The following is a 26,627-nucleotide window of genomic DNA, read 5'->3' as shown; positions in this document are numbered from 1 at the left end:
ATTCGGTCAGCGTAGAGCCGAACGCGCCAACTGAGTAGAATGGTGAAGTAATCAAACGTTGTATTCTCTTCTGTATATTGAGCATGTGTATGATGGTAGAATCTAGGATACAGTAGTTCCGTCCTCCATGTCGATTCCCTATCTGTAAGGCCAAAACATATCACGTGATCGCCGAGCGCCAGCCCGGCTGCAATATCTGCAAGAATCATTGGAAAGATTGCCAGAAGATATGCTAAGTTCACAGGGGGTCCCAGTCAACTAATGTCTAATAGCCGGCCGCATTGGGGAGCTTTTCCGGCGCATCATGACGGAAAGTGTTGGTGATCAAATTGCTGAAGGAGGGCGACCAATCCACGCGTGGAGTCAGGGTCTCCAGACCCCAAAGCTCGGAAACAAACTTGAGAATGGAGGTGTGGGTGAACTCGTTCTCCCCTGAGCTGGGCTTGTTCTGAACTACGCCCTTCTCGACCCATGGAGAAATCAACATAGTGGGCACGCGAATGCCCAGGCGATCAAAGTGGAAGGTGTAATTCTTGCCATCGGGGGCTTGTTCGACGTAAGGCAGGTTGTCGCCAGGAGGCACTCCAGTCGGCGGAGGAACATGGTCTGCAAAGCCTCCGTGTTCGTCCCACGTCACCTATACTGGAGTTAGTATGGAGGAAAAAGGTTTATGCTGAGGTTGGGTCCACTGCTCACAATGAACAGAGTATCTTTCCACTGCGGCGAGTTGCGAATGGCCTCATAGATCCCCTTCATGAAGTTCTCGCCCATGTTGATCGGGGATTTGGGGTGCATAGACATGTAGTCACAGCACTCCGGGTTGATCCAAGTAAACTGCGGTAGCTTTCCTGCTTTGGCATCCTCATAGAAACGGTCAATAGGCAAGACATTCGTCTTTCCCTTGCCAGACTTATGGGTCCATTCATAGAACAATGAATCGGGTAGGAAACTCGAGCTCCCCAAGTTTGTGGTGTTTTGGTAGTTGATCCAGCTGATGTTGTTCTCAGACAACTGCTGGAAGATTGACTTCTGGGGTAGCTTGGAATCATAGAAATCCTCGTCGTTGGTGCCGTGTCCATGTGAAGTACCTGACGTCAAATACGCACGGTTGGGGTCTGTCGGTCCGGGAATCGAGGCGAACCAGCGGTCGAACAGCACAAAGTTCTCCGCCATTGCATTGGTGACGGGCACCATGTCGGGCTGGTAGTAGTTGATCACCTCGGCAGCCTCCATCATTTTGCCCTCCAGGTCGTAGTAGGCACTCTGTTCGGTGACAAAGCCGTTCATGGAGGACTCGGCATTAGGAGCAGGATGGTAGTTACCAAAAACCTGCATGTTCCCGCCCGTGATGCTGTGATCGGGGTCATCTTTGGCGATATTCTTGGCGGTGCCAGCCGCGCAAACCGGGTGGGAATTCGCCACGGACACATTGGCCGGATTGCAGTATGATCTGTTAACCAGACCGTCAATGTTGGGGTTGTAGGTTAAGCCACCGGCAAGGGTGTCGAAGGAGCGGTTCTCTTGCACCAACACGACCACATTCTTGATGTTGCTCATGCCGGAGTGCGCAGCGGCGCCGAGCCCGAAGGCAAGCAAGGTGAGCGGGAGTGCCATGATGGCTGGTATGTGCAAATGGTGGATGTGTCGAACGATGGGCATCATTATCTTTAACCCTTATATGATAGTCTGTCTCCGCCGTCGGGGTCACATCGTGCGTGGAGTCGCATCCACAGCATCTGCGCAATCGGAACATTATTACTACGTAAATCTGCCTCGTGAAGATCGAGCCCTGTCGATCATTAACTGCTCTAGGGGTGGAGGTCTGAACTTCCAGCGGTCGCGAGGCTGTGATTGGCGTTCTTACTCTCCCCTGTCCCTGATTGACTTCCACACATGCCGTCATCGGGACGTTGGGGAAGAGCCGCGGACCTCAGCCAAAACTTAGAATAGCAATACCTCACGCGAGCATTATTATTATTGAAGTTCCGAAAACCTCGCGTTTAGAGATGGAGTTCCCCGCCCCCAAAAGCTGGACTTAAGGCTGCCGCCTAGAAAACTGGGCTAGGTGGATCAAGCGATGATTCGGACTAGCCCGACAGTATATTAACCAAATGGGAAGACAAAACTGGGCCCTTGTGCCAAAAAGTAAGTAATGCTACCGTAGGCCACGCACCCGCCGATCCCACCACGTGAGTTTTCGGAAAACTGGCAGCTCATCGCGACTGACCTTGACAAATGCCATGGGCCTGGTTCGTCGCTTGCGGGATCTCGGTCCACATACCTAGTTAATTAGTTGTGGGAAGATGGTATCCGCCTAGAGGTGGCTAATCAGGCAAAGCGCTCATGGACCTGCCGATTTAAGAGATCGACGATGCGGAGTTGGTAGATAATTCTGCTTAAGAGAGTTCAATGACTACTAGATATGGCACGTTATTCTGCGACTAGTTATTATTGTTGTTATCTTGTTAGTAAGGTGCTATACTATGCAGGAATGCTACAAGGCACAAGGCACTGATTTCCAGGGTATCGGAGAAATCGAATTGGCATTAGGAAGACTGTCGATGTGTGTAAACGCACATCACACATGAGATATAGCTATTAAAATTTGGCTTTAGCCCGCTCCGCAGCCTTCACCTCCTTCTTTGGACCCGCAAATCCGAATATATACGCTGCTATTTTGCGCATTTGGATCTCTTCTGCGCCCTCGGTAATGCGATATCGCCGGAAGTGTCGGTAGCTGATTTGCCAGTTAGCGAATGTATCATGAAATACGCTTAACTGCCCAGTCCAATCTTACATGTGTTCGAAAGGATAATGACGAGAGTATCCATCTCCCCCGTGGATCTATTCCGTTGATTATTGTCAGTCTAGGAGAAAGAGTGTACTCATACAGGGCACGAACCTGAATGGCACGGTCTGCTGCCTGGCAGCACAATCGATTAGCCCAAAAATTGCACATGGCAACCTTGTCACTTAGGCGCCTTTCAATCTCCACCCATGGCGGGTATTTCACGTCGGTCGAACGACATTCCGCAACAATCCGATCCATTTCCCAACTGGTTCTCAGAATTAGTAGTCGCAGCATCTCGACCTGGGTCATCAGTTCCACGACAGGGAATTGGATGGCCTGGTTATCGGCCAGCGTTCGGCCCTCACCCCAGATCTTTCGTGTCCGTGCTCGTTCGATGCTGCGATCCAGACAGTATCGGGCGGCGCCACAGGAGCTTGCTGCTTGCCGAATTCGATTTTCGTGGACAAATGTTTGTGCGATGGCAAGTCCTTGATCTAAAGAGCCCAAGATGGCGGATTCTGGTACCCAGACGCGATCCAGATTCACCGTGGCGTGATCTGTTGGCATGTTCAATGTCCACTCATAGCTGGCGATTTGCACCCCTGGGGTGTCCCGGGGCACGAAAAAGGCCGTGATACCACGCGTTGAGCCAGGGTGGCCAGATGTCCGTGCAAAGACGAGAAAGTGGGTGCAATTATGCGCGCCCGTTTGCCACTTCTTCGCTCCGCTAATCTCGAAGCCACCGCGTTCAGGACGGGCCATAGTAGACATGAATGTAGCATCACTCCCATGATCGGGCTCAGTCAGGCCGAAGGTTGTTCGGAACTCCCCGCGCAGTCGTGCGGGAATCAGAGTCCGTCGCTGCTCTTCGCTGCCAAAATGATGGAGCATCAGGAGATCTGGAAAATTGCCGACGACACTGTGCTCATTCTGCAGGTCATTTGCGAGACCCAGCCCGCCTCCATATACCGGATGGGACGACAAGTGATAGCGAATCGCGGCCATCCACACATTTGTGTCTGGATGCTCTTGTCCACCATACTTTCTGGGAAGAGCGAAACGGTAGAATCCGGCTGCATCGGCGAGATTGCGGCCCTGTTCTGCGATATTGTCAGTCTTACCTCTAACGTCCCTCCGATGGAGACGAACTTAGCAGCTCTTCCCACTCCTGACGTGGGTTCCCATCATGATCCCAGTCAGTGCGGGCATGTTCTCGGCGATGGTCGAAGAATCGATTATTGTCACCGGAATGTTGGAGCGGCAAGATAGTCGATTGGATGAAGGAGTCAAGTGACTCTAAATGCGACGTGAGCTCCAGAGGCAGATCAAAGTTCATGATGAAACCTGGTCTCTCTGGAGATGCGTTGTGCTGCTTGCGAGTTTTTGTACATCATTTCCCCGCGTTCGGACCTCGGCTGGACGGGAGTAGAATAAATCACTCGGCGTTGGAATAAGAGGGCACAGAGAATGTTTCTGCACGTAGAGGAGAAATTTTAGACGGTCTTTGCTCATGTGAACTCGACCGAAGCAAAGAACAATATTCAATAAAAGTTGGGGATCAAATCACAGCTTCAACTGCCACAGCTGTGGCGGTGCGATACGCTCGTATAATTAACTACTCAGGGAAGAGGAGAAAGCCTACATCTGCAGCAGGTGAGGCAAGTTTTCACCGAAATAGCAAGTCAATGTTCCTTAACACTCGGCGATTGAGACTAACATTTACCAAGACATTATTCCCTCAGAACCAAAGTACTTCCTCTCCAACCTCACAGTTGACGGCTACAGAAATCCCTTTTATTATCTGCTACGCCCCAAGCCAGATTATGGAATACCTGCGCTATGTTCCTCACGCTAACGCAAGCCTTTACGGCAAAGTCGACATGATATTTTCGACAGAGGGCAACCCGGCGGTATATATTGATCTTTGTTCTGACCGAACTCTGTGTACGGCCTCCCGTGTCTGTCGGCCGATCGAGCATGGCATACCGTGTTCTCCGCTTATCGGGAGCGGGGAATGTTAAAGAGTAAAAGGGGTTGGCAGATTGTCTCAACGCTCATGAAGCGGCCGCGGTCAACTGGGGCTAGCCGGTAAATGTGAAATTATCCCAGCCAGTTTGTAAGCCGTTTGGTTTCCCGTGTACGCATTTCCTTCAAGTCTTAAATCACTTCTCCCCCTTCTATCTATGAGACTCCAGTGGACGCACAGACCTGTCCTCTGGTGAACCTCATTGGTCAGTCATCGCGGGTTTTAGTGTAAAGCCCGGGCCAGCCGTGGTTGATTATGCCGTCCGAACCGGGACTTGGGGGGAGGAAACCTGGTTACCTGTTTGTTAATCGGATCTTCTAATCCCGCCAAGGTTAATATTTTGCAGACCACACATGTTTTTTCCGGCAGATGGTATTTAACACTTCGTATCCAAAGTAGCTTCTTGATGTTGGAGGCTTGTGCTTTGCTTTCGGGTATGTCTACCGTGATTAAACATCTAATGCGGTTGCTAATTAGCTCCCCAGGATGGCAGACAAGCGTATAGGGAACAGTCGAGTGAATAAGGCTATGTTTGCACGATCAATACCCTTCTGGCGTTTGATCACAGATCAAGGTGTAATCACACAGGATGTCTTAGACCATCCGTACCCTGGACAGGGTACTGAACAGGATCCCTTTGTCATCTCCTGGATCCCCGACGACCCCCGGAATCCGATGGAATTCTCGTTGCGAAGGAAGATTGGAATCACCCTCGTTGTTTCTACCGCTACCTTAGCTGTGGCGGTTGGCTCGTCAGGATATACTGGGTCCACCCAGCAAGTGATGGAATATTTCCGCATTGGAACAGAGGTGGCTACTCTGGGTCTTTCCCTTTTCGTTCTGGGGTTTGCTCTCGGGCCACTGATCTGGGCTCCTCTGAGCGAGCTCTTGGGGCGGCAGATACCATTTTTTATCTCTTTCGGCGCTATGGCAGCCCTACTCGCTGGATGTGCTGCTGCACAGAACATCTGGACGCTCTTAATCCTTCGATTCCTTGCGGGGGCGTTTGGGTCTTCTCCCTTGACAAACGCTGGTGGTGTGATCAGTGACATGTTTACTGCCCGACACCGTGGCTTGGCCCTTAGTCTGTTTGCAGCCGCTCCGTTTATGGGACCTGCGCTTGGTCCTGTAATCGGTGGGTTTCTGGCAATTAATGCTGGCTGGCGCTGGGTAGAAGGACTCCTGTCTGCTTTCGCTGGGTTACTATGGGTTATCATGGCTGTTCTTGTGCCCGAGACCTATGCACCTGTTCTACTCCGTCGACGAGCTGAAAGGTTATCATTGATGACTGGGCAAGTTTATCGAACAAAACTCGACGTTGAACAAGAAGGAAGGACCTCACTGAGGGATATGGTATCTAGGTTCCTATCTCGGCCGTGGATCCTGTTATTCCAAGAACCGATCGTGCTTATCCTTTCTATCTACATCGCTATCATCTATGGAGCCTTGTTTATGATGTTCGGTGCTTTCCCTATTGTCTATCAACAGAACCGAGGCTGGAACGAGGGTCTAGGGGGACTTTCATTCATGGGGATTATGGTTGGTATGATCATTGCTATCATTTACACTATTCCAGACAACAAGCGATATCTGAAATCCACGGATCGACACGCAGGCTTTGCTCCTCCAGAAGCGCGCTTGCCCCCGGTAATGCTGGCAGCAATCTGTATCCCCGTGGGCCTGTTTTGGTTTGCCTGGACAAACGATCCATCTATTCACTGGATGGCGAGCATTGCTGCTGGCGTGCCGTTCGGGTTCGGAATTATCCTCATATATCTTGGGACAACTAGCTATCTGATCGATTCCTATACCATCTTTGCTGCGTCTGTCTTAGCTGCCAATTCAGTGCTTCGATCGCTATTTGGAGCAGCTTTCCCATTGTTTACAACATATATGTACAAGGGGTTAGGTATCCATTGGGCTTCGTCTATCCCTGCGTTCTTGGCACTGGTGTGTATGCCGTTCCCCTTTCTGTTTTATCGGTACGGAAAGTCGATCCGAGAACGCTGCAAGTATGCTGCGCAGTCTGAAGCATATATGCAACAGCTTCAACAAAATACAAGAGAGCGACTCAATATAAGTGAGTGCGAATAAGGAATAGAGTGCCAAAAGATTAGGGATTTTTCATGGTCGCTTCCTCAACGCTTGTCCCTGGCACGATCCTGGGAGCTTATTTAGTTCACTGATGAGTATAGACAAAAACCCATAGCTGTAGTTTACAACATCAGAAAAATACTTACGATATTACTATTCTCTGTTATATGACTATGTACCGATACAAAATAATGGACATTCGGAAAATAAGTGAAGACGTTTTCGTATTCACTATGTTGTTAACCGTCAGAGTAGGTTGAAGACTGGTAGATCTAATTATTTCTCAAGTTTATGCAACAACCACTTCACCAGTCTTTCTCTAACACTGGCAATGTCGTGGACTGAAATGCCGAGGGTGAGATAGCCAGCTTCCGATAATGGCACTTCTGGATTAAGCTCCTGGCTTGTTCTAAATCAGGCCGTTGGCCAGCCAGAGTCAGCTTTATTCGCAATCGAGGCTAACAAAGTGGTGGGCTTCACCCAACGCAACGACCCCGGAGAATTTAGAGCCGGGACCCACTGCAGGTAATGGAACTAAATTCCCCGAAACCTACAACCAAGCCGGTAAAAACACACCCAGATCCCTGTGTCCATCCCAAACAGCCGGGCCTGTACCTAGCAGACCCCTATTTGGGCTCTGTGTGTTGATCCCTTTTCTCCATGTAGCTGATATGTGGGCAGAAGCGAAACCATGCTCAATGCAGTCTGTTGTTTAAGGTTTTAGACTTGCGGAAGTTGGCTGGTGAAGTGTACAAGTAAATTAATTGCAAAGCTTGATGTCTCAACCGACAAAGACGAAACCCTGATTTGCTCTGATTTTTTGACCTCTGTCTCCACTAACCTTGATTCTTCGATCTGAAGACCATGGTTTCCAAATTTTCTATTGCTTCTGTCATAGTTGCAGACTGGGGAGCAATGCAACACACGTCGTATAACAAGGGCTTGTTGTTGAGCTGCGCCCACTCCCACCCAGTCGGCTCAGCAGTGTAACGTTCCTACTAAGTTTGACGCATGTCAGTCCAGGGTCCTCAAAACTAGTCTTTGAAATAGATACTATGGCATTTGGGCCACAAGCAATGCAGCGATATGCTTTGCATTGAACACCGTACATTGACTTTGAATACAAGTGTCGACTAAGGCGCCCGTTTCAAATCGGAAACAATACAGCACTGATTATTTTTAATTGCTCGCATATTTTTGCATAGAGTGGCAGATAACAATACTTGTTCCGAGCAGATGGGTAGCCTTAGACCGCTGTCTTGGGCACCCGTTTTCAATGGGCCTGCTTTGTTTTTGAAACTTGGACTCGGTCCACTATGATGATAGCTGACATTTAAATCCTCCATCAAGTCAGTTTTTTGTTGCGCGGGGACGCAGATTTCTACAAATGATATGTCAACAGTGACATGGAGGTAAATATTTCTCTTTTAGAAACATACGTTCCAGCTAACCCTTTTGATCCACAGACCTGATACTCATTCTGGAACCAGCAATGCATCCGGCTGCCAACTACCGCCATTCACGACGATCAGCTTGCGATCGCTGCCGTGGGTTCAAGTTGCGCTGCGAACGGGATCACTTGAATGGCATGTCATGCGAACGTTGCATAAAGGCTCAAGTGAGATGCACGACAAATGTCAACCAGCCGTTGCAAGTCTTCCCGCGCTCTGTACATACTACCGACTCTATACATCACGTCAGAGAGGGCCACTGCATGGACAACGACCAAGCTACTTTCCCTCTTCTGCACCGGTCATCAAGCTTGAAGATAACAAAACCTGCATACGTCGCGGCACATCGACGACCAGAAAGACAACCGTCGGATTGCTGGAAAGAACTAAATGAACCGAATTTCTCTCCTGTGGTATCTTTGCCTACAACTGAAGAAAAGTTTTTTTTCCAGCAAATGCCTCCAGACTGTCCTTTGCCGTTCTCTTATGAGCATTATGGAGAGCAACAGGCCATATGGCCTTCTGAGAAATACCATAATCTAGTGTGTTACTTCCATTGTACATTGAAATGTTAATTAGGCATTCGCTAACGGTGATTATTCTAGCAATCCGCAAATTATTGTCTTGAAGAAATTCCATATCGACAGGAAGAGCAGTCAGGGCTTTCCACAATCCATGAGATTGATACTCATCTAAGCCTTGAAGATAACACGCTTATTGCTAACTCAACGTCTATGCTACGTGCTCAAGGCATGGGTGAAAACTTTACACTTGGAGACGGTGCTCTGTATTCCTCATGGGACAGTGAAATTGGTCTCAAGTCAGAATCAGAAATATTATCCTCCACAACAGGAATGGGTGGTAGTGCTGACTCTACTTTGGATGTTCGCAACGAAATGATGAAGTTAAGCGTGGAGCTTACAGAAGACTTGAATATTTTGGAAAGTGGGTCGGTGCTTCTCGATTCATCATCACTCGTGAAAAAGCAGCTGAAATCTTCTGCGGGAAACTTAAACTTGCCTATCTTTCGAATGCTCAGCCACTCTACACGATTTTTGGATTTGCTTTCATGCTTAATTGGCGCGTCGGACATCTCTCTCTGCCAGACACCTCCAGAATCAAGCCATGACTCCTCTGATTTACTCAATCAGACACCCAAAATAATTGATCAGTCGATAAGAATACAAGGACCATCTGAGGATAGAACTGAAGAAGCGGTGACAACGGCATCGTCGTATGACTCGGGATACCGGACAGCGACACGATCACCGCAGGAGCCAACTAAGACCACTTCCACGTGGGACATAACAAGTTCTTTAAGCATTATGACCTGTTATGTATATCTTGTTCGAGTTTATCGTGCTGTGTTTACCCGACTGTACCAACTGATCCTCATCATTCCTCCGTCAAATGTCGGAGACTTTCTCATGCTCCCGAGCCTACAACTTGGACAATTTCACATGGATCCAAACTTGTCTGTCCAAATTCAAGTTATCACTGAGCTCAGTTCAAACAAGTTGGATAAGATCGAACGTTCTCTTGGACTGGTTTCAGATTCAGCTCGAGAGAAGGATGGAGACTTTGTTCACACAGTACCCATCTTGGGGGATAGCTTCTGGATTTCGATACGTGATTTTATTTTGGATCAGGAAAGTTCGTCCTACAATATGTCGTTGAGAGACACAATGAGCCGTCTAGGTCAACTAGTGAAGGAGCCTGCTGGGGTTTGAACCTATCATTAACCAACTTTCTTATCCAGGAAAAGGGTTCACCTCTTTGAAAACACAATAATGTGCTTGATTGTTATCTTCCGTTGTTTGTATATTTACATTAATATCTACAAAACTTCCACGTGGGCCCATTTTTTTAGTGATACGGATCTAAAGCTACCCAGACTTTCTGGTAGTAAACATAATTCTAACACTTTTCCAAAAGTTCTTTCGGCATTCTAGACTGTATGAAGACAATTCGGTTGCCTTGGAAGAAGAAAACGACACCCATGCAGAAATACCCGAGAATGATTTTATTTGTTGATTATGCATTCGTACAGGAAAGCCCGTTTCAACTGGGCTGGCAAGCTCATGTGGTTTACAAATTCCGCAACTGAAATATGCCCATAATTGTAACTTGAACCAGACTCACTTACTCTGATCGGACTCCGAGTCCGAAAAATAGTGACAGCTTGGCCTTCTCGTCACCTAAGCTGTTCGCGGCTTACGCGGTCTAAAAAGGACTCAGAGCCTTCAGAAAGATAGAAATGCACACCTACTTTCCGTACATACTTGTTTCAAGTCAAAACTGAACCTCAATGGCTGCCCCGGATTCGGCATACGTACATGATTTGACAGGGACTTGGGCTCTGGTATGTCTCATCCTCCACCCACCATGTAGTCACACTAAAACCAAACTAGAACAAAAAGTTGTCGGATGATCCTGACAAAGTATTTGCCTTGGTATGCAACAATTTTTGCTTTAGGCCAATACAATACTGAGCACAAACAGCAAGGAGTTCCCTGGCTTGTTCGTCACGCCCTCCGATACGGCAGCCTATCCTTGACAATGACCCAGTCAGAGACTACAAGCGAAGCTACGGATGGGGTATCTGGAGAAAAAACGACGGTTATACATGTCAAGCAAACCGTTCATCCAGGAGGCTTCGATAGCGAGGGTGATTATCCCGTCGACGGCAAACCCCATGATGCCTCGCTTCCAATTTTCGGAGATGTCAGCATGCAATTCCAATATAGCGACGTCGCGGAAGTTGCAGATAACACCTTTCGTGGAAGCTATAAAGAGTCCGGAGACTCACGGATAATTGATGAATTTGCAATCAATGCTGTCAAAGGTTGGGAGGCTCGGGTAATTTGGGGCTTCGAGCTGATCGATGGCAAACGTCGTCTCACTAGAAACACTAGAACGACCAAGGGTGGGGATACTGTTGATGCTAGATTTGTTTATGATTACCTGACGCAGCAAAGGTAACTCTATCTTCGCTCACTAGAGGCGTAAACCAATTTGAGCGTCGCATCTTCTCTTTCTGATTTAATGGTGAAGACTATGAGAGCAGCCATCAATTGATTCATATGTTATGGCTTGGATGCGTTAATTCTCATGTATGTAGCTTGTTACTGGTCTAAATGTCGCAATTTTCGTCTTCTGCCAGCTTTACAATGAGCTTCCGCCCGGAGACCTTTCCTTTCCGAAGGAGCTCCAGTCCGGTCATAATCCCATCGAAGCGGCCGGGGATTATTTGAAATGGACAAGGTCTTAGTTTTCCATCTTCCACCAACTGCTGCACAGTAAGGTACCATGTCTGAGCCCATTTCCCAATCTTGGGATTTGGTGGAATACCGTAAGGTTCCGGGAGATTGACACCGCGGCCAGCGATGGCGCCTCCCATAACGAGCTCATGTTTAACCCTTCGGCGGGTGCAAAGCTGTTCCTGATACTGCTCCAATGCACAGTATCGGCCACCGGTTCTAGAAATTGCAGAGTAGCAAAGTCTCAAGGTCTTGGCCTCAGCAAAAGGGTCCAGAGCGAAGCGTAGAGTATTTTTGGTAGCCGCGCGGATGTCATCGGCGCACTTTGGCGAATTGTAGTCAAAAACCAAGTCTGCACCATAGGATCTAACCAGATCAATGTTGTGAGGTGAGCAGGTAGTGATGACCCGGTGTCCGCATCTTAGTGGCCAGTCAGTTTAGTTTCCAGCGATCGAAAGTCAAATATGGCTTACAGCTTTACCATTTGAATGGCGAGAAGTCCAAGAGTACTGCTGCCCCCGTAGATCAAAACATCTTCCCCTTTAGCCACGGGCTGGTCTAAATTTCCCGGGAGCTCAAGAGACCAGAACAACGCTACTCCAAGTGTTGCGATGGCCGTACCCGAAATGGCAGCGGCTGTGGTGATGGACATCCCCTTTGGAACGTGAAATAAAAAGTCGGGTTCCGCCTTTATATATTCACAGTAGGCGCCTGACTCTGGGTTTGCCTGATTTGAGCCTTGAACAGCACCGAAAACGTGGTCACCGAGACGGAATCGTCCCTGTTTTACGGCTTCACTACCTAGAGCGACAACTATCCCGGCGAAGTCGCAACCATCCCAGAGACCAGGCGTGGGGAAGCGAGCCGGCATTTTATAATCACAGGGATTCAAACCCACAGCGACAGTTTTCACTAACATCTGATGTGTTTCAATATCGGGAATCTTCAGTCCGGGAGTGGCTCGGATGTTACCGCCTTCATATTGGATAATTGCGATTTGATGTTCAGGAAGCTTGGAGTGAGGCTTCATTGTGAGATGTCGATAGAATTTAATGCGACAATAGGAACCCGAGGTGCAGGGAAATGAATTGGTTAGGTTTTGTTGTTCCTTGCGAAGCGGACTTCTTAAGAAACGGCATGTGGCGCCGCGCTATTAGCGATTTCAACTCATTTCAACCGATGTGACTTATTTCAAACTTGAATAAGATGAGATACCAATCCCGTCCGATTTGAAAAGTTACCAGTTTACAAAAAGGCGGGATAGAAATCAGCATAGATGACAATGCGCTGTCCACTTGGACAGTTTACAACTCAATCAAGTCTTGAAGAAATCAAACATTGAACGATTCAAGTAAGAAATTAGTATGTCTGACCAGCCACGGCCAAAAATGTCTCGATAGAGGCATATCAGTGGAATATTCCGTCCAGAACGAATAGACAACATGGCTAAAACAGGACTCTGCCACAGGTCTTCGGTCCGGGCGTGAAGCCATGTGTAAGGTCGTCCCCTGGAAATTTCACAGTATACTCCATTCACAGTCACTTTTGAAATATGTAGCAGAATTTGACGACCTACTGAACCCTAAAGATCCCATACGTCAAAGTTGCAGAAGCGGAGATAAACTCGATGCTGCCCGTTTCAGCCTAGACGGGCTCTCCTATTCAGGGCTAGGACCATCCTGTGGTGTATATAGAGGGTTTGAAACTAATTTAGTTTCGTGAATCCCAGGACAACGACGTTGGAAGCGATCAGAATATTCCGTGTAAGCGAATCTGGCTTGAATTGACGAAGTGAAGCTCACAATCCTGGCTGAACATACTAACATTAACGAACACTGATCATATTATATCTGCTTCACTTGTGATATGCAGTGAGTAATAATTAAAGTGTTGGTAGATACGGCAGAGTATGGATTAATCTTAAATTTCATTGACAAAGTAATCACACGTACTTGATTCCATGGCATTTGCGGAGAGTACACTCGACTTCTTCATCCGGTCTCCTCCCTGTATTTGATCAACCGCGGCAGCAAGACCTGTCCGCCCGAGATTCTACGTAAATATACCCCGAGTAGCACATTCATTCCCGCTTTCTCCGCGCGTTCAGCCCAGCTGTCAACAGGTATCACTTCAGATGAAGCACCTTTCCCGAGCTCCATTAACGACTGCACGTCTTCCTGACTGATTTGGATCTCCCCAGACTCGTAGATATACTTGACGTTCCCGAAAAATGGCTGAATGGCTGTAGATGATTCCGCCGACTTTATTATCTGACTCGCCGCCGACTGTACGGATATGAAGTCGAACATGCCAGACCAAGATCCCGTGTCCGGTATAGCCTTTGTCTCCTGGATGTATCGCATGAGATTGCTCATCAGGTCGAGTTCCGGAGCATCTGGACCTGTCACGCTAGATGGGCGATGGATCCAAACTGGAAGGTTGAACTGGTGGCTGACGCGTTCTAGATACACCTCACTGACCCATTTGGCAGCGACATATCCGTCATCGGGCACTTGAGGTGGAGGATACTGAGCAACCGATATTTCACCAAAACTGTCCTTGTGTGCAAGGCGTGCGACGCTTGCTGATGATATGAAGTGGAATGGGACACGTCGCGGCAAGGCCAGCTTGACGAGCTTCTTGGTTGAGGCAACATTGATGAGTTTGAGTGTATGATAGCTTTTCATGAAAGAGACATCGGCACCGTTGTGAATGATTATGTCGGCGTGAGAAAAAATGGATATTGCTTCAGGATTGGTAAGACCAAGCTGTGATGCACCCAGATCTCCTCGATGCAAAATCACTTTGCCATGAGAGAACATCTCGGGTAATTGAGACTGCTCCTTTCGAACAGCAATGCAGTGTATCTGCATAACTCGGTCATCGCTGATAAGTTGCTGAAGAATTTCCTTGCCGAGGAAGCCCGTGGAACCAGTGAGTACCACGACATTAACACCCTGCGGAGGAAAAATCGTAGCCCCAAAGCTCAGCGTGGTTTGATCTAGGTCAGGTGCAATCTGTAACTCATGTTCCCAGTCCACCGTCGGATTAGAGATGGAGGACGACAGATTTCCTATTCGCAAGGCCATGGCGTGGAGGGTGCTTGCCTCAAACAATTGGTACAAAGGCACAGAAACTCCTAGTCGGTGTTTGAGCAAGCTTTGTAAATTAACCAATGCTAATGATGATCCTCCGACATGAAAGAAATCTGATGTCGCGCTGATAGAATAGTGCTCAGCAAGCCCTTGTGGTAGCGCTTCGTGCCACAGGTGACGCAGGGAAAGCTCTGACGCCGTAAGATCTATATCATGCGTTTGGTGTTGTGCAGCCCGAGGGATAGGAAGCTCATCGATTGCAGGTCGATTGATCTTTCCAGAAGGCGTTAGCGGTATGTAGTCAACTTGAATGAGTGCTGCTGGTCGCATGTATTGAGGCACCGGTAGTTCTGCCACAAGATTTTGCAGGAACTGAGTCGGTTGAGAAGGTGGGTTGTCATCGCGGAGGACCACAAATGCGACCTGAAACATCTTGCTCTGCTCCACGTCTTGTTGAGTGCGAACTGAAACAACAGCCTGAACAATCTTCCCACCGGCGGCGCGCACAATCGTGGCCTCGATATCCTCCAGATCCATTCGAATGCCACCGAGCTTGACTTGAGTGTCACCTTCAATGCGACCCATGAGAACCAAGGTCCCATCTTTGCAAAGTCTCCCCCGGTCCCCAGTTCGATGAATTGTTGTCCACCCATGTTCATGGAAGAATGTACTGGCATGTTGATCTTGCAAGAAGCGAGCTTTTGTGTCGATTTCGTTGAGGTAACCCTGGCTGACACAAGCACCTCCAATTACCACTTCGCCAGGTATTCCAATGGGAACAGGGTTAAGACTACTGTCAACAATGTAGGTGGAGTAATTGGGCGATGTGGAGAGAGGCAAGTTGTTTATGGCCGAGGTTGCGTCGAGCTGGGCATATGGAACCTCAGTGCTGCTGCAGGCCAACGTGGCTTCCGTAGGCCCGTAGGCATTGATTAGCCGCAAGTTCGATTTGTCCAGCAGCTTAAATTGTTGAATCAGCCCATTCGACAAAGCCTCCCCCCAGATATGGTTGTTCGCAGCTGAGAGTGTCTCAACGCCAAGCGTTCATGTTGAAGCCACCCGAGGTATTCTGCTGGTGTCCCAACCGTAAGAGTCACATTTTCAGCTGCGATCAAAGCGGAAATAGCAATCGGATCACTGCGAGTCAAGCTTGATGCAATAACAAGGGTCCCTGCTGTACACAGTGAAAGGAATATTTGGGCAAGAGACATATCAAAAGAATAGGACGACTGTTGCAGTATTATTTCCTCTCCTTCGGCAAGCCTCCATTCACCGATTGCACCTTGAATTTTATGTACCCAGGCCAAGTGATGGATCTTGATTGCCTTTGCAGTGCTCGTGGACCCACTGGTGTACATGATGACAGCGGTTCCCTTGGGCTCAGCTCTGACAGACACAGGACTTGTGGTCGCATCACGCAGGTTGGAGACATCAATTGTGTCTGCATCAGATTTGAGAAGTGAAAATTCTGAGTGTGTAGAGGAATCAATCAGGATCACCGGTAGGCGTGAGTCGTTGGTGATCACTCTCAATCGATTCATACCCACCTTTTTGTCCAGTGGAACATAGGCCCCGCCAACCCGAAGAATGGCCATCAAGGAGCAAATCCAGTCTATACTTGGAGATTGGAAGATTCCCACTGCCGTTCCTGGCCTGACCCCATTGATGAGAAGTTCATTTGCAATACAGGTCACCCGATTTTGCATCTGAGAGTACGTGAGGACATGGTTCTGTTGATCTTTCAAGGCCACGCGGCTTCCATAAAGACGAGCAATTTCATCAACACGGTGCACGATAGTTGCTGGCCATCGATTTCTCATTTCCACACCTGTCCAAGTTTAGCGCAAACTACCTCCCGCAAGAAAAAGCACGGTTGACTTGCCTCTCCCAAGCGACACTGCCAATTCCACATCCTTTTTTGAATACAAAGAAGGCCAGTTCACTCGGGTTGCTGGATTGCAAACAAAAGACCGTAAAAGGGTGCAATAACTCTGGACAAGAATATCTGCATGCTCCATTTTGTACAGATCCTTCTGTACAGAAAGACATAACATGGTCTCCCCGTTGCTGATGTCAACAACGTCTAAGCTGAGGTCATACGCTGTCTCGCCAGCGCCTAACAGTTCGCCCTCAGCACGACATCCACAGAATGTTCTGGATTCTTGAATCTTTCGTCGATAGTTGAAAAATATTTGGAATAATGGAGTGTAGGAGGCGGAGCGCGTGACATATAACTCCTTTAAAATGACGTCGAATGGCACGCGTGAGTGTGCGAATGCGTTTTGTGTCACGTACCGGATTTCCTTCAGGGCTTCCCCAAAGGACTGATCTGGCTTTCGCATAAACCGGATCGGAAGAAGATTGAGGAAAAGTCCAACACTGTTGAGCACGTCGCTGTCAGTCCGGTTACCATCGCCGACTCCAATACAGACACTGTCTATATCAAAATATCTGAGAACCAGAATCTCCCAAATGACAAGGTAAAAATGGAATGGTGTCGTTTTGAACACCCGACAACACTGTTCAACCTTTGCGCAAAGGCCTATCTCCAGCCTGATCAGGGCAGTATGGGACCCGAACTGCGAGACGCTGGGACGAACATTAAGCTGAGAAAATGGGAGAAGAGGGATTGGAAGCGGCAGTTCAACAAATTCTTGGCGCCAAAAGTCCAAATCAGATGTCCATGCGCCAGACTCATACTCGCGCAACTGCCGAAGAGTAAAGTCGGGGTATTGTAACACAGTTGAGGATAGAGGGACACCTTGGTAGGCCTTTTCAACATCAGACCAGAAATTCTCAAAACTAATTCCGTCCATATTAATATGATGACATCCGAAGATTATCCAATGCTGCTCTAGTGACAAGGAAAGGAGTTGGACGCGAAGAATTTCTCCCTGTTCAAGGTGGAAAACATGGGCCTTCATTTTTTTTGCAGCTTTGTCGACCTCGTTTACGTCGATGATTTTGATGTGTTCCAGACGCAAAATTGGGGTGGTCCAAATACCCTGCATATGCCGCTTCTCGCCATCAGTGAAAAAGAATGTTCTCAGCGCCTCGTGGTGCTCGCCCACCAATTCAATGGCTTTAGCGAAGGCATCAATCTGAAGACGCCCATATAAGCCAATTGTCGTTGTGCTGTTAAATGCAGATTTGTCTTCCACGAAGAACTTTAGGAACCAGAAGCGCGACTGACCAAATGACATAGGAAGAATCTTTTGAACAGTACGATTGGGGACTACCGGACCATAATCATCTGTGTATATAGACGATGCCGGGTCCTCGGTATCCTCTGAATTGGAGTCCTCTGCCCGCAGAGAAGCAGTGGAGCTACTGCTGTGGGCGTTTGCCAAGTCCAGGTGCCGTGACTTCAGAGACTCTATCATATCAACGGTGAAGGAGCCTGTTTCATCTGCTGACGTTTCATTTGAGGCGCCTGAACCTTTATTCTGGACATTCAAAGCGTGTGAATTGTCCAATTGAGAATTTTCTGAGAGCCTCGCATCATCGTTAACGTTGGGAATCAAGGCATAAGAGAGAAGCTCTGCAGCCGAAGCAAGTAATTCCCGGATTGACACAACGTTGAAGATTTTCAACACGGGCATGTCCACTCCCAGTTCCTTCAAAAACCACGAACGAAGATCAACTGCGACCAAAGAGTCGATGCCTAGCTCGTCAGGGCTCATATCCAACATTGGCTTGTCGGGATCGGCTTGCAACGCAGATTGGAGCTTTAGCACAAAGCCACCTGCAATAGTCAGCTGACAGTCTCATTTAATCTGGTTGATATCAGTATCACCTTCTAGAATTTCGATAACTTCCTGACGAGAAATAGCTTCCAATAGCTGGGCCTTGATGATGCCGCCAGCCTTACCCTTGTTGCCTCCGGCAAGCAAATTGCTTGATCTGAATACCAGATGTTGGAACATAGGGTTGGATACCCAGCTTTTGGACTCATCGTCATCAATTCTCAGTCCACTGAACAGTTCTGCGATGCCGGATTGGTCCATGCAAGACAGGACTCCTTCGGCGAAAACTTCATGGAAGTCTTGTTCAGACATCCAGGAATGGCCGACCCGGTAAAGGTAATTCTGCTGGCTCATGTTGAGCTCCCTAGTTACGTATCCATTGCCTACAACAGCACCAATATTGATCGCATAAGTTGCCAATCCGCGCTTTATCCGGTGAGCAGCAAGACTGGTCATGAACATGTTACCTGCGTTGTATGCGGCTTGGCCAGGGTTACCCGTCACCGCAGCCATGGACGAGAAGAATATCATAAATTCGAGTGTGTTATCCGAGAAGAGTTCATCAAGTATAATGCTGCCATCAACTTTGGGTCGAAGCACTCCCTCAAGCCGGGCGAGATCAAGGTCTGGGAACATTGTGTCTTGGAGTACCATAGCACCTTGGGCGACACCTGCAATTGGAGGCATTGTCCTACAAATATGGCGGTGTGTAGCACGTACAGACTCGCGATCTGTAATATCACTTTTTCAAAATCGTCGGTCAGTAATTGCGTATGGGTCAGTGAGAATGGTCACACATACCTGGAGAAAACTCGGATTGTGCAACCACTAGCAGCCATTTGACGCAGCCACACTTCGTCAACCTTGGGGTTTCGGCTTGAGAGTGCAATGTATCGTGCACCTTGGCCTGCCATCCATTGGCACAGCGACAGACCAAGTCCACCGGTTAATCCAACAAGCCAATATGTCTTGTCTTTTGCAAACTGGACCTGCACACTGGCGGGCTGAAGTTGGGCTAGAAGTTTGCTCTTACCCCATTCGATGACAAATTGTGAAGTTCGTGGGTTAACATTCTGTATGAGCTCTTTCAAACAAAGCCTTCCAAATCGGAGAGGATTGACCGGTGCCTGTTCGTTTTGTATTCTCATCCAAGCCGCCTGGATCTGGGTAGCAACTTTGCTAGTGGCATCGTAAGATTCTGAGTGCGACACTTCACTTGTGAGCGACTGCTCAGTTTGCACGTCACAATTGGCCGGTAAACACTGCTTAATGATGGACGTTGACTCCTGGTCGCCACCAATATTGACAAAACGAGCAATATTGTGAGGTAAATTCTCCAGTATCTCGCGTTTTGTGGCACATGGATGAATGTGAACCCATGGCCATACGCAGGCATCGTCTGCTGTTGTTAGCAATACGAGCTGGACGCCTTTCTCGGAGGCCCGTTGAGTCAAAATGGATGCAAATGAGAAGTCCGGATCCAAAACCACCAGCGACTTTCCTGGGAGGACTTGGTCAAGCATGGCTGTAGCCAGGAAATAGATATACAGGTTAATTGTCGACTGAATTCCATGTTCCACAGATTCCCCGCAAAGAACAACCCAGGTACGTGGGGTATGTACGCGAGAACTCAGAGATTCCGATGCTCCTATAACATGCTCGCCTGTTTGAGAATTTGTCCCACAGACAAGAAATAGACTGGTGCCGTCCGCAATCTTGACAGCACGTAGAAGGGAGTGTGTCACAGTTATATCTGTGCGGTCTGGGTGCGAAACTGTACTCCGGATGTTGTTTTCATCAATTCGGTATCCTAGTCTGGACCATCCAATAGAGACGGACGAGGCGTCACGATCAATCTGCTTGACCATAGAACGCCTGGAGGAATTATACCTGTCGTTCCTTCTCTGGTCCAAGCGGAATCGTGGAACAAGGAAGTTTCCATTTTTGAAGGAAAGCTCCGGTTCATCATACCACAAAAGCCTACCTCGCTCACCATTCTGGTTCCAGATGTCCGCAATCTCAAGCAGCAAAAGTTTCTGAGCTATGAGCCGTCCATTAGCCTCCATCAGCGTATGAAAGTTGATGCGTTGGATGTGGAGGTGATCCATTTCTGAGACCAGCGTTCTCTGGACACCAGTAAACATGTTGGCATACGGATTGTCGCCCTGTGCGCCATATGTGACCCAAACGATGTTCTTGCTCTGCTTGAACAGCTCTTGGAAGGACTTCACCTTCTCCGATGACATGTCCTTGAACATTGGTTCATCTAGTTCGACCAAACTAACCACAGTTCCCATGAAAGGCAGATCGGAAGGAATCAATTCAATGACTGAGGGAACATTGTGGATGTGGTTATAGTGCCGAGCTACTGCTGCTGAGATGTCCTTGACGATGACAGAGGTTTGGCTGGACTTGCCCCCGATAATGGTCAATGTTTCCAAACCCAGAGCCTGGTGTTCCAGCGCCAATGGTTCTCGCAAAAAATGGACCCGATTGTCGACGGCTTGAGTAGCCATCACCGAAAATGGTAGCGGAAATTTTGGGTGATGTGGATATATCGCATCAATTCCAGAGAAATTGGATTTTCTCATCAATTCCTCCCATGTTTCAACTGAAACTAATGGTGACTTCTTACGACCTTCGTCATAGCCCAACCACCAGTCAGGGAGGCCCCCGAGGACGAGACCAAAATGCATAACATCCGGGTTAGTCGGCTCTAGTAGGAGCAAATATCCGCCGGGTTTAAGAAGGCGGCGAATGTTGGAAAAAGCGGCTTCAAGCCGTTTGGTGGCATAAAGCGCCAGGGAAGCTATTATCAGATCGAATGATTTCTCTGCATAGCCCTGATCGATGATATCGTTCTCAATGTTAAGCACTTTGAAAGTCATTTTCGACAAACGGTCACTGAATCTCTCCTTGGCGTCATCGAAGAATCCAGTTGAAATATCAGTATATGTGTAGGAAGCGAAAGCAGTGTTCATTTCGTGCAGAATGAGATTGGCTGTTTCGCCAGCGCCAGCTCCTAAAATTTCGGTCAGTATAGATGCGCATTTAGTGTATCGGTTTACTGACTTATTTCTAGGACGTTCATATGCGGGTAGCGATAGCTGATTTGACCAGCCATTTGAGCCATTTCCTTGCGACAATGTTGGACCCCAAGTGTGTTGGCGTAGAATTCTTTCAGCCTGTTCTCCTCTGTTAGTACGTCCAAAATATTCTTCTCTCCGCGAATAACTGAAGGAAAGTTTTCGCCAACTGCGTGAATAATTTTGACATCAATAGAGTCGGGATATCTGCTATGGTCAGAACTCAGAGCGCAATGTTTTGAGGAGCGGGCAATTCTTACCGGCTCAGAATCCGATAGGCTTCCTCCTTTGTATCATCCGCCCACTGCGATTTAGCAAAAGGATGCTTTCCTGATTTAACCAAGGACAGACAATGCTCAGCATTTGAAAGCATATGAGTATTATGCCATGTGGCTCCAGCACGTTCTGTTGGTGTGGTAGAGAGGGCAAGATTCTTCAAATAGAAGTGTGCCAATCGCTCCAAGTCCAGGGCCAGTGTGTGGCTTTCTTCTAACCAGTCCCTGCCCGGATCAAAAGCACTTGTCCTCGGGATTTCATATCCCCAGGTGATCTCTGTGAAAAGCTGAACATCACTGGCAGCCGTGAGAGGGCTGAGTGGCGTGGTATGAAGACCTTGAAGCTGAAGAATGGTGTCTCCATCCGCAGAAAATAGGTTTACATCACCCGACAACTCAGAGAATTTTGCAGATCCTACCAAGGAGTGGAATGGAAGACTTGCTCCGGGGCCCCCAAGTTCCACCCAACCAGAGGGATTAATGCGCACACAGTCAATCTTGGTGGGCAGGTAAATAGTGCGCAATCTTCCGTCACCAGGAAAGCAATAGGCTAGCATAATGGACTGAATGGCACCATCCAGTGATGCCGGGTGAACGAGCAAAGGACGTTCGTTTTGGTCTGTCGGGACAGCGACCAACCCGGTCGCTTCATCCATTTTTCTGCTCAAGTCAGAGAGAGATTGGAAAGGACCTGTATAACCGAACCCCAGTTTTGATACTGACTGGTAGAATCGGTTGGATTCTAGGTCCAGAAAGCCATCATATGTGCCCTTTCGAGGAGGGAGCACATCTTGCTTTGGGTTGCCAAGGACAATCTGTACTTGTGCAGACGCATGAAGTGCCAGAGAAGAAGATGCCCTGTTCACAGCGGAATGACATGAGAATATTGCTTTGACGCGGTCGCTTCTGCGCTCGGTGATCTTGAGATCAAAAACAGTCTCAACCCCGGTGTTCTCCTCGAGCACCAAAGCTTGGCCAATAATCACGTCGTGGAAATCGATCAACTGGACCGATTCCAGGGCATATTGCCGGAGAATACATTCAATCGCCGCAGATATATAGCCTGCCGCGGGGAAGACCATCTGTCCCTGAACTTGATGGTCTGCGAGCCATTGAATCTCTCGAGGATTGAGATAGTTGCGCCAACGCAGTTGATCAATCGTCCCATCAGGACATCTCATGCCTAGCAGGTGATGGAATTCCTCTTGCCCCGCTCGAAACGTGGTTGATAGGCGAGATTCGTGCCAGTAGACGCGGTCGTGGTCCCAGCAATAAGAAGGAAGCCCCTTGATCAGCTTAGGGGCATCACCAGTGTCACCCGCTTTGCGGTCAAAGCTTGAAAAATCCACTGCACTCTCTCCAAGTGACACCCACAAGGATCCAAGAGAAGAGGCAAACATCTCACAGTCGTTCTTATTCCGACTCAACGTACCTGAGTAAGGTATTGTGTTGCCAGAGATCTCTTGAACTGTTTCCTTTACAGGTCCCTGTAGCGCTGGATGAGGCCCGATCTCCAACGCCATATCAAAAGGACCAGCTGCGCCAACCGCGTAAGAAATTGCCTCGGAGAACAGCACTGGGCTCAGCATGTTGCTGATCCAGTATGTGTCAATGAGGTTCTCCCTGACGTTTTCAACGTCATCGACGTAGACGCTGGATATCCAAGTGGCGCTGCCACTTGGACGAGATTGAATACGCACGCCGCACTTCCGAATGGCCTCGATATAAGGGTCACTACAAGGCATCATATGGGGAGAGTGGTATGCCTTGTCCACTTTGAGCCGACGATTGAACTTCTTCTCGTCTTGGAAGATCTCTATCGCCTCATCGATAGCGTCTGCATCCCCGGAAAGCGTGACATTGGTAGAAGAGTTGCTGCAAGCAACGCAGATCCGTTTATCGAGTGTCGGCATTTCGCAGAGCTCTTTGGCATCCTCGAAAGAAGTTCCAGCAACCATCATAGCACCCTGGACGCCATTATGGGCACCGGAATACTGTAATGACCAGCCACGATAGTATGCAATTCGAATAGCATCCTCGGCACTGATGTACTTTGCTGCAAAAGCTGCGGCAATCTCTCCCGACGAATGGCCCACAACAGTGTGAAATTGAACATGCGCTGCGCGAAGAAGTTCCACTAGCACAATTTGAATCGCAGTGCATAAGGGCTGAGAAAATTCACCTTTTCCAATTTGAGATGAGGCGGCATCCTTGAGAAGCTCTTCTTTCAGGGACCAAGAGGGGCGATGCTCTTCTGGGAGCTTTTGCAAGGACTTTTCCAACCGCGAGACACAATCAATAGCCAAAGGAGAGCTGGCCAGCAGCTCTGCACCCATTCGAACCCATTGTGCACCCTGTCCGGTAAAAATGCCTAGTAGCTTCTGCTTGCGAACACTTGGGTTTTGAGTAATAGTCGAGGTTTCAGACGATGATTGCGTAGCTTTGTGAAGCTTTGCGGCCAAATCCTCCACGCTCGATGCTGAGACAGAAAAGCGGACAGGCAGTGTTGACCGGCGACAGTTCAGTGTCCATGACAGATCTCGCAGATTCACATCCTGATCCATCTTAAGGTATTCTGAGTAGGATGCCATGATTGTTAGAAGCGATTTTTCCGAGGCTGCAGAGAAGTTAAACGGCAACATATTCACAGTCTCACGGCGTGGTAGCACATCCATTGACATATGGGATTCGAATGTCTCAAGAATCGCGTGAGCATTGGCTCCACCAAATCCAAAGCTGTTCACACTGGCACGCCGAGGTACTCCGATTGGAAGTTGAGGCCAATCTTGGGCGGATTTGAGGATTTCAAGGTCGGTATAAAACGGCCGGACAGTCGAGCTCAGCTCGTTCAACAGGAGATTCGGTGGGATGATTCCGCATTGCAAGGCCAGCGATGCCTTCAGAACAGCCGCGAGGCCAGCCGTGCCTTCAGTATGCCCGATAACGGTCTTAACTGAGCCAACATATAATGGGTGTTCCTCTCCTGGCCGTCGGTAGTACTTTGCAGATGGACCAAAAAATGCAGTGCTGATCGCTTCTGCCTCAACGGGATCGCCCGCCGGCGTTCCTGTTACTGTCAGCAAATTTAAACCTGATATTTAGGGCACTATTGTGTTCCCTTGTCACTCACCGGTTCCATGAGCTTCAAAATACTGTGGACGGTCGCTGGGCTTCGACAGATCGAGGCCCGCTCTGGCATATGTCGTTCGAATAAGGTCTGCTTGGGCCACAGGATTGGGCATAGTGATTCCTTTTGTTCTTCCGTCCTGGTTTGTGCCGGTCTCTCGGATGATACACTCGATGTGATCGCCATCTGCTAGCGCTGCACTCAATGTCTTGACAATCACGGCCGCAATCCCGTCACCACGTGCATAGCCATCCGCGTCCTTGTCCCACATGCGGGAGCGGCCATTGGGCGAAAGCATCTTCAATTTGCTCTCCGCAACGTACTGCTCGGGGCCTAATAGGAGGTTTGTACCTGCTGCAACTGCCACGCTGCTTTCACCACTCCGTAGGCTCTGGACTGCTTGGTGTAGTGCAACCAAGCTGGATGAGCAGGCTGTGTCGATGGTCATCGAGGGCCCATGCCAGTCAAAGAAATAGGAGATCCGATTCGAGAGAATACTCCGCGCTGTTCCTGATGCGAAGTACGTAGGAAGATTTTGGACGTCTCGTCCCAGAAGATCCGCATAGTCGTTCGTCATCAAGCCAACATAAACTCCCGTGTCGGAGCCTTGTAAGTGCTCCATTGGGATGCCAGCCGATTCTAAGCATTCATAGACAGTCTCCAGTAGCAGACGCTGCTGAGGATCAATCGAATGTGCCTCAACTGGTTTGGTCCCAAAGAAACGCGCGTCGAACAAGCGGTGATCCTCAGTCAACACATAGGAGTGCCGGACATTGGTGGTGCCATGGTGAAGGCCGTCGGGGTGGTAGAAGGCTTTCGTATTGAAGCGACTTTCGGGAATTTCAGTCAGGACATCTCGCGGGTTCTTGAGCAAATCCCACAGCTTGGAGGGTGAGGTCGCCTCGCCAGGAAACCGGCAGGCGCTTCCCACGATGGCGATGGGCTCGGTTACAACCATCATAGAGACTTTTGAAGTTTCACGCGGCTCGGTGCAATCAACAAAAAAGTTTGAGTACGTAAATGAAATCTTAAGGGTATCAATTCTAGATAAAAGCACGAGAAACCGCTCTGCAATTTTCGGTGCGAGGTTGCGAGGTACTTATCAAGATACCGATTAAGTTCTCTGTTTGCAGTCGTTCGGACATTGAGTTTCTTGTCAGCTAGCCATTGCGCTCAGTTTAATCCGACTCCGACGGATTTCCCCTGACAGATGATGCGAAACCAGACGAATCACAATTTAAGCACTCAGTCAAACCAGAAACCCGCCATGTGAGTCAAGACGGTTCCTGCTTTACTTGCCACAACATCTGCCGTTTTTTTGCGGTCCAGATCGATCGCCACGAGACCCATCTAAGGGTCATAGGCTGAGACGGTTTCTGTTAGAACTAGACCAGTCCCAGACGACGGAGTCCGACTCCGAACGCAAGTCGTGTCGAGAGTATGAAGTCCCAGCTCTAGGACGTTTGGGAATACGGTCTTGACATGCCAATTTGAATCAAAAATATCTCTGTTCACCATTAGTTCGCGGCTCAGTTACCATGGCTATATCGCTCCATTCTCCTTTCCTAGAAGGTTCATAGAGCTTGACATGATCACTTTACCCTCAGGCCCCTATGGCGGCTGGCTGCTCGGGGGTGGCGCACGGCCCGCGATGTGCGTCAGCCAGCAAAATAAAA

The 26,627-nt window shown here is 48.6% G+C and overlaps 6 protein-coding genes across 6 annotated transcripts; 2 read left to right on the top strand and 4 right to left on the bottom strand.

Moving 5' to 3' along the window:
* Positions 1-265: 265 nt before the first annotated feature.
* Positions 266-1,614, bottom strand: N7510_008205 (putative phosphatidylglycerol specific phospholipase; the record flags this gene model as incomplete). The annotated part of the gene is made up of 2 exons (XM_056980130.1): positions 266-637; positions 697-1,614. 2 exons carry the CDS (start codon positions 1,612-1,614, stop codon positions 266-268), a joined length of 1,290 nt encoding a protein of 429 aa, XP_056830339.1.
* A 984-nt stretch (positions 1,615-2,598) lies between these two features.
* Positions 2,599-4,127, bottom strand: N7510_008204 (acyl-CoA dehydrogenase family protein; the record flags this gene model as incomplete). The annotated part of the gene is made up of 4 exons (XM_056980129.1): positions 2,599-2,737; positions 2,798-2,844; positions 2,903-3,891; positions 3,941-4,127. The coding sequence occupies 4 exons, from the start codon at positions 4,125-4,127 to the stop codon at positions 2,599-2,601; spliced, it is 1,362 nt and encodes a 453-aa protein (XP_056830338.1).
* Positions 4,128-5,303: 1,176 nt separating this feature from the next.
* On the top strand, positions 5,304-6,911 carry N7510_008203 (MFS transporter; the record flags this gene model as incomplete). Its single annotated transcript, XM_056980128.1, has 1 exon — positions 5,304-6,911. One exon carries the CDS (start codon positions 5,304-5,306, stop codon positions 6,909-6,911), a length of 1,608 nt encoding a protein of 535 aa, XP_056830337.1.
* Positions 6,912-10,670: 3,759 nt separating this feature from the next.
* On the top strand, positions 10,671-11,344 carry N7510_008202 (uncharacterized protein; the record flags this gene model as incomplete). Its single annotated transcript, XM_056980127.1, has 3 exons — positions 10,671-10,724; positions 10,774-10,815; positions 10,865-11,344. 3 exons carry the CDS (start codon positions 10,671-10,673, stop codon positions 11,342-11,344), a joined length of 576 nt encoding a protein of 191 aa, XP_056830336.1.
* Positions 11,345-11,495: 151 nt separating this feature from the next.
* On the bottom strand, positions 11,496-12,652 carry N7510_008201 (zinc-binding alcohol dehydrogenase family protein; the record flags this gene model as incomplete). The annotated part of the gene is made up of 2 exons (XM_056980126.1): positions 11,496-12,042; positions 12,096-12,652. 2 exons carry the CDS (start codon positions 12,650-12,652, stop codon positions 11,496-11,498), a joined length of 1,104 nt encoding a protein of 367 aa, XP_056830335.1.
* Positions 12,653-13,613: 961 nt separating this feature from the next.
* Positions 13,614-25,912, bottom strand: N7510_008200 (uncharacterized protein; the record flags this gene model as incomplete). The annotated part of the gene is made up of 8 exons (XM_056980125.1): positions 13,614-15,746; positions 15,803-16,545; positions 16,708-18,462; positions 18,514-19,154; positions 19,265-21,485; positions 21,536-21,756; positions 21,810-24,891; positions 24,955-25,912. 8 exons carry the CDS (start codon positions 25,910-25,912, stop codon positions 13,614-13,616), a joined length of 11,754 nt encoding a protein of 3,917 aa, XP_056830334.1.
* Between the last annotated feature and the right edge of the window lie 715 nt (positions 25,913-26,627).

Source organism: Penicillium lagena, assembly GCF_028827675.1.
Source record: "Penicillium lagena strain IBT 129212 chromosome Unknown utg000006l_segment0_segment0, whole genome shotgun sequence".
NCBI classification, from domain to species: Eukaryota; Fungi; Ascomycota; class Eurotiomycetes; order Eurotiales; family Aspergillaceae; genus Penicillium; species Penicillium lagena.
This window is presented reverse-complemented; position numbering and strand designations above follow the sequence as displayed.